The sequence below is a fragment of the Frankliniella occidentalis genome, unplaced genomic scaffold (genome assembly GCF_000697945.3).
Source record: "Frankliniella occidentalis isolate FOCC.00 unplaced genomic scaffold, Focc_3.1 Scaffold114, whole genome shotgun sequence".
NCBI classification, from domain to species: Eukaryota; Metazoa; Arthropoda; class Insecta; order Thysanoptera; family Thripidae; genus Frankliniella; species Frankliniella occidentalis.
This window is the reverse complement of record NW_026267242.1, coordinates 183,224-189,570: the sequence shown is the minus strand read 5'-3', so window position 1 is coordinate 189,570 and position 6,347 is coordinate 183,224. Positions and strand designations below refer to the sequence as shown.

General features: G+C 44.7%; 1 protein-coding gene across 1 annotated transcript in view; it reads left to right on the top strand.

Annotated features, from left to right (window-relative positions):
• The window catches only part of LOC127749979 (uncharacterized), a 7,821-nt gene extending 4,756 nt beyond the window's left edge, over positions 1-3,065 (top strand). The window contains exons 2-3 of the mRNA XM_052270233.1: positions 1,650-1,862; positions 2,064-3,065. Coding sequence (XP_052126193.1) covers positions 2,159-3,010 — 852 coding nt within the window. The 5' untranslated portion in view covers positions 1,650-1,862; positions 2,064-2,158 and the 3' untranslated portion in view covers positions 3,011-3,065. The remainder of the gene's footprint in view (positions 1-1,649; positions 1,863-2,063) is intronic.
• The last annotated feature ends 3,282 nt before the right edge of the window (positions 3,066-6,347 follow it).

Here is a 6,347-nt window from a genome sequence, read left to right as displayed (position 1 = left end):
GTGTTGAAATAATTAACAATATTTAATTATTAGTCAATCCTACCACTATTTTTAAATTTGTCCCTCCATGTTCACCGCCCTATATCTATGTAAATAACTGTCTGCACAAATGTCACAGCCTTGCATTTCCGCTCCAGTGCTCCAGTGGAGTGAGTACACAAAAATAAAAGACTTCACTTCCGCTCCAGCAGCTACGGTGTTTACTTCGTTGACCTATCGTCCCAATTATCCAATTGCATCAGACTCTAAATTCGCTCATAGAACTTTAAATTACAACACATATTACTCGTGTTACAAGTATTACATTTAGAGGCTAGTTTAGAGACTAGGTAACTTCTTGTCTTTTAACTGTTGGTGTTAAACCTATAACTTAGATGTTTAAAAGTAAGGAACTTTTCTCCAAAAAAAAAAAAAAACTTTTCTGAGCTTCTTGAGACTACCGGCCTATCATTGTTGCTTTCAAAGTTGTCTTTCGATTCTCCGTCATTTTTGACGTTCAACCCTATTTTATTTTCCGAATACTTACAACTTCCTCATAAAAGAAAAAAATCCATCTCAGTAGTGAAGTGGGAATAGTGACCGCTACTTCCGTCCGCCAGGATCGCTAGTTGCACTGGTCCCTAAGCGCGTCGCAGGGCGGGCGGAGCGTGTGCGAGCATCAACTAAAATTGCTTTCTTAGGTGCTTAACTTAAGCAAAGTACATCGATCCTGACATCAAATAAAGGTGAAAGTATGAGGATTACAACGGTATAGCCCTTTTCGTGATTGAAGGACTAAAACTCGGATCAGGGCCGTGTGGCACACAGGGCTGTTTTCCGAAATCACAAGATCATTTTCAATGCGTATTTTCTAATGCTGAGAGACGAGTTATCAATCTACTTAAAGTGGGTCGATTTTCTGCCTGACCTGAAATTTTACATTGGTTTTTGCTGCACCTTAATACGACTGCTGGTTTTCGAGAACGAAGTTCATATTTACGCGCATGTCGGGCCAGTCAGCAGCCGCTTGCGGCTGGAGGATATGGCCGCTATAGGTCGCGCCCGCCCGCCCGGGTCACGGGCCTGGCACCCCATGCGCTTAGTTATGAAGTTCGTTCTCTAAAACCTGAAGTGCTTCAAAATGGAATGTTAAGTTCCAGGGCAGGCGGGAAATCGGCCCGCTGTATGTAGGTTGACGGCCCTGATCGAGTACAAGTTCTTCAACAACACAAGGGACTGCATTGTAGTAATGCTCATACTTTCACCTTTAATTTGATGTTGAGTCCATGTACTGTGCCTAAAAATGCAATTTTGGTTTATGCTCACACGCTCCTCCTGGCCGGCGGCACGCTTAGGGACCAGGGCAACTAGTCATCCTAGCTGACGAAAGTGGCGGTCGCCATCCAAAGCTATGCAAAATCATCTTTTTCGAACGACCGAGCCGACCGGACCACGGTCGGTACCGACCGGCTTCACGGTTAGAGGTGAGGAGAGGAGCTCCCTGGCTGTATCCCTACCTCACCTCTCACCTTGCAGGCAGTCGGAACCGACTGTGGTTCAGTCGGCTCGGTCGGTCGAGAATGCGATTTTGTACAGCTCTGTCGACAACGTTATTAGTACAGGGCATTATTGTGCGCAAGTTTAAAGTAAGTTTTGTTGTGTTCCGACAGGTCTCCACCGGCACAACGGCCGCAGTTCGAGCTTTTGGCTAGCCAACACCAACCCTCAGGACATAGTTTGTCCATCTATCACCACAACCACAATTCAACCTTCCTATTCTGGCCTGGATGCCATCAGGGATTTTGTGCCTCAAGAATGCGAGCAGAACACGCCGTCTGAAGCCATCAGTATACTTGATCATGCCGCCCAGGCCTTTGACAAAGGTGTGCACAAACTACATCAATCAGCATGTCCGGCTGAACTTCACAATTTAGGGCAATGTTTTCCCCTAAATTGTTTTGGTATTCCGTTTTTTCTTCAGTTTTTACTCGATTCACTGATGCAAACATCCCGGAGTGCCGAAGTCCCCTTGTGGGAGCAATGTGTGGGCTGTTTCTCAAATGTCACGTTTTTTGTTTGTGCAGATAGACACCCGTACGTCGCATGCAGTATACCGCTTCCGCACAGCCACGGTATCGCTTTGCGTGCCTTATCTGACGGTTCTGTAATCGATGCCCATATGGACACCCCATATCTCCAAGACGCCGAGGAAAATACTCCCAATAAGAAAGTGTCGCATATTCTTCAGATAGAGTCTACGACTCGTGGAATAGGTGATTGCGTAATGGAGCTGCAAAGTTCTGACAGCCAGAACATCGAGATAAATACTGAGCACCCTAACCCCGCGGGAGGTACAGTGCCCACGAGGTCTTGTGACCTGCCGACGCCGGTGTGGGGGTCGGTTGAATCCCTCGTGACGCAGGCGTCGTCAAGGCCCTATATTGCCCCAAGAGGTTTATCTCGGCTATCCTATTTTGGTCCACGAACACCATTGTTACGAGCTTTGCCGATGGAACAGTCGCTAGAAAGTGATACTGCAGACTGTACAGTCATTGCAGACATCCCGAGGCCGTCAGAAGTTGGCTGGTGTACTCGGTGCGAAAGACAGTTTCGGTCTTGGAAAGATTATGTTCAACATTGCAGCAATTACCACACGCACCCTTATAGCGAGGTGTGCAAGTTTTGCGCATTCCCCATCAGGGACAAGGACGTTGGGGCCCACGAACGAAATCATCAAAGGAGCTCAGTTTCATGTTCTTTATGTTCCGCTCGGTTTACAAAGATTCATAGTTTGAAAAATCATGAAGCGTGTTACCATAATAATTTACCGCGAGGTAATGGCGCTTCTTCAGTCCCCACTCTTTCCAGTTTGACACCCCACAATCCAATGCTACCTTCAAACTCCATTTCTAAAGTATCCGTTCCAGCACCTACTATGGAATCGGCAGATCCATCTTTAGCGGATGGCCTTCGAAGGTCAGCTCGTATTGCAAGTTTAAAGAAGCTAGTACCCCCCACTGATACGGTCTAGAGGCTGCCAAAGGTAGAATACCAGTCTGACACTCAATAAAATAAGCCGATGTATATATTGTTTACACTTATTTTTGTTACAAGACTTCTTTTGCATTGTACTCACGTTCTTTATATTGTAACGGGGGTATGTGTTGCTCGATGTGTCTTCCTTCACCGAGAACATTTTTAGGCAGGTGATCTAGAACAATGCTATTTCCAATTGGTGGAGGTGCAGTACTTGTTAAAGAATTACGAGGTGTGTTTGTGAGTGTCCTCATCCCTATCATGGGACTTATTTGTAATAAAATTACTCTGCTAATCTAACTGTATAAAGTTCCAACTGCGAAACTAAAAAGTTCTACAGTTTGAACTGCAAAACTGTGTAGTTGAACAGTTTAAACTGCTCAAGCGCATCTGCATTCGGATAGTTAAGCAGTTCAAACTGTTGAACTACACAGTTATGCAGATTAAACTGTAGAACTTTTCGGTTTCGCAGTTTTAGCCTTATGAATTTCAGTTTTGCAGTTTAAACTGGAAGACTTTCGGTTTGACAGATTTAACTGTCATCAAGTTGTTTAACAGTTTGATTTAAAGAGTACAAAACATCGAGATAACAATCCCTCATTTTCTTTTTCTGTCCTGATTGTTCCTACCCATATTCCGCTATCGGAGCACCAAAATAAAAGCGATTCCGAAAAAAAAAGTTACAATTATTTCTTTTCCTGTGACCGCGCGGCACATTTCCGCCCCTGATACTTGGAATATATGTGAATGGCAAGTTAAATATCTTTATCTGCACTTACATTTTGATGTGTTTTTCAGGTGTACATACGCGGCTTCCAATTTTAAGTAAGGAAAAACTAACGTAATTATGTACGGAAGGGAATTCAAATTCACATAAGCTGAAACATGGAAATGCAAATCCTTGGGCTAACTAGACTTTGCCTTTTGTATATTGGTGTTTTGTCATCATAAAATTTTAACTGTTGTGTAGAATTTTGAGTGTGTAGTAATATTTTTTCCATTTTACTGGGTTTGACTCCGAAATTTCTGTTTGCCTGCAGGTCTACACAATGTTAGTGACAGCGAGAACCGGACACGGAACTGCAGTACTCCAGATGTCGTGTGGCTCTCCGATACTGACACGATTGATTCTGCTAGTTCTCCTTTGAGTACGCGTCAGGAGCCTACGGTGGTCTATGAGGCCGTGGGAAGCATTCCGGCTACTGAAACCATAGATGGATACGAAGAGGAAATTCCTGCCAATGAGTCACCCGGAATCTCCGGGGTCCCCAGCAATGGCGACAGAATTGTTTCTGAGAATATTCTTAAACCTCTCCTAGGCCCCTCCAAGATCTGTGAGATAGACCTGACAGAGCATGATGCCCCCTTCGGGCTGGGGTGTGTTAAACCTCGCATATCGGTGAAGGACGATTTTCGGGAAGCTAGTTTTGGACCACAAACTTCGCTGTTACGAGCTCTTCCGCCCGACCCTACTCTATCTACTGAAGCTCTTCCCGATGTCATTGTGATCTCCCCAGAAAGGGTGACTTTTTCAGAGAGTCCTGGCTGGTGCACTCCGTGTAAAGCATACTTTAGCTCTTGGCATTCTTACGTTAACCACTTTAGAAACCGGCATGTAAAGCGACCTGGGACTGTATGTAAACGATGTGGGGTTAACATTAATCCCAATGAAATAGTTGATCATGAAAGAAAACACAAGAAGATGCTTGCCGGGAACACGTTTGTATCGTGCGCTGTGTGTCCAGCGTCTTTTACAACAGAGAAGCAACTGGTGGGACACAAAGACAAATACCATCATAAGGTTCCTTCAAAAGTAGCAGCACGCCACCGTATGTTTAGACCTCGAACGTGTCTTGGAAATGGTAAAACTATATCATCAGAAGAGAGAAGGCGGTCATACAAGTCAGCCGCGTCTTTCCCTGCCGATGCTACCACTGCCAGTAATATGGTGTGTGCCCCCCCTTCTAGCTCACGCCATCCACACGGCATCTCCAATACTTCTGGTTCTTTGCCGGCATCCACAGAGACAGCCTTTGCCGTTCAGGACACGGTCTACCTCACAACTGCCAGCACCACGGAGACCACTGAAGCACATGATCAACTATCCTTAAATAAAACTGCCGGGGTTCCTGTTCTGGTCAGGAACCCCTTGAGCAACTCTTCTCTCACTACGAATTTTCCATCAGTTTCTCCTGAAATATCCATCGCTGTATCTGGCAATACAGATTTGGAGTCGGAGGCCGCAAGACCCTCTGATAAGAAGCGTCGCTGTCATGTTCCCGGGTTTTGCTGGTTCCCTGGCTGTAGGCAGGCCTTTTCAACATGGGGAGACTACTGCACTCACTACAGCAGGAAGCACGAAAGTGGATCAGCGCTGCGATGCTCGCTTTGCCTCGGTATCCTCACGACTATGCACCTTGCAGAGCATGAGTTCGCCGGCAACGACCATAAGTGTCCTCACTGTTCTGCTAACATGCTTTCAGCTAAGCAGCTCAGTGCACATCTGAGTGATTATCATCGAATGCAAGTTGAGCAGCAGATGTGAACGTTGAACCCACATGTGTTGTGGGTCGGGCTCCGGGAACCATGTTTGATAAAACTGGGTACTCACGAACATCAAACATATTGGTTAAGGTTTCGTTCGGTGGCGTTTTTGTCCACTTTGTTTTTGTTTCGTAAATCCTTAAACCTAGGGTATGACATGAGGGAAGATGTGAAAAAGTTGTGCTAACTCACCGGTTTACTTGATATCCATCGTCAGTTTTACTCATTCATGACCGCACCCTTTCAATGGTAACTGACCTGCTTCTGGTATATTCAAGCAGTTTCTGGATAAAATCTTTGTAACGTCGTACGACTAATAACGCATTCAGCAATCAGTACTGTCCGTTCTGTACCTCCTGTGAGACACTGAAAATAATTGTCTCGATTTAGGATATTTTGATTTTTCCTTTGGGTTTGTATTTATAAAGAGCCTTATGACCCATTTGTAGTATGTGAAACTCGCCATCTTTGAGTTAGTCCCACGCCTTCAAGAGATTTGTTAAAGTTTTTGCCATACTGTCGCAAGATTTGTGTAGTATTAGTTCATTTAATTATATTTTTGCGTGGGTTTAATTTTTGTGCGCACTGTACTATGTAATTTGCAAATGAAATGAATTCAATTCAATTTACATTCACTTAAGCCATCTAACAGTTCTGTATTATACACCCCACCCCAGTCACCTCAATAAAGTTTAGTTATTCTCTGAGAGCTGAAACACCTTAAACTTTAAGATTGAAAACCTGTCTGTTGTGGCGATACGTAACGGATGGTGCCGAAGCACTGTGGG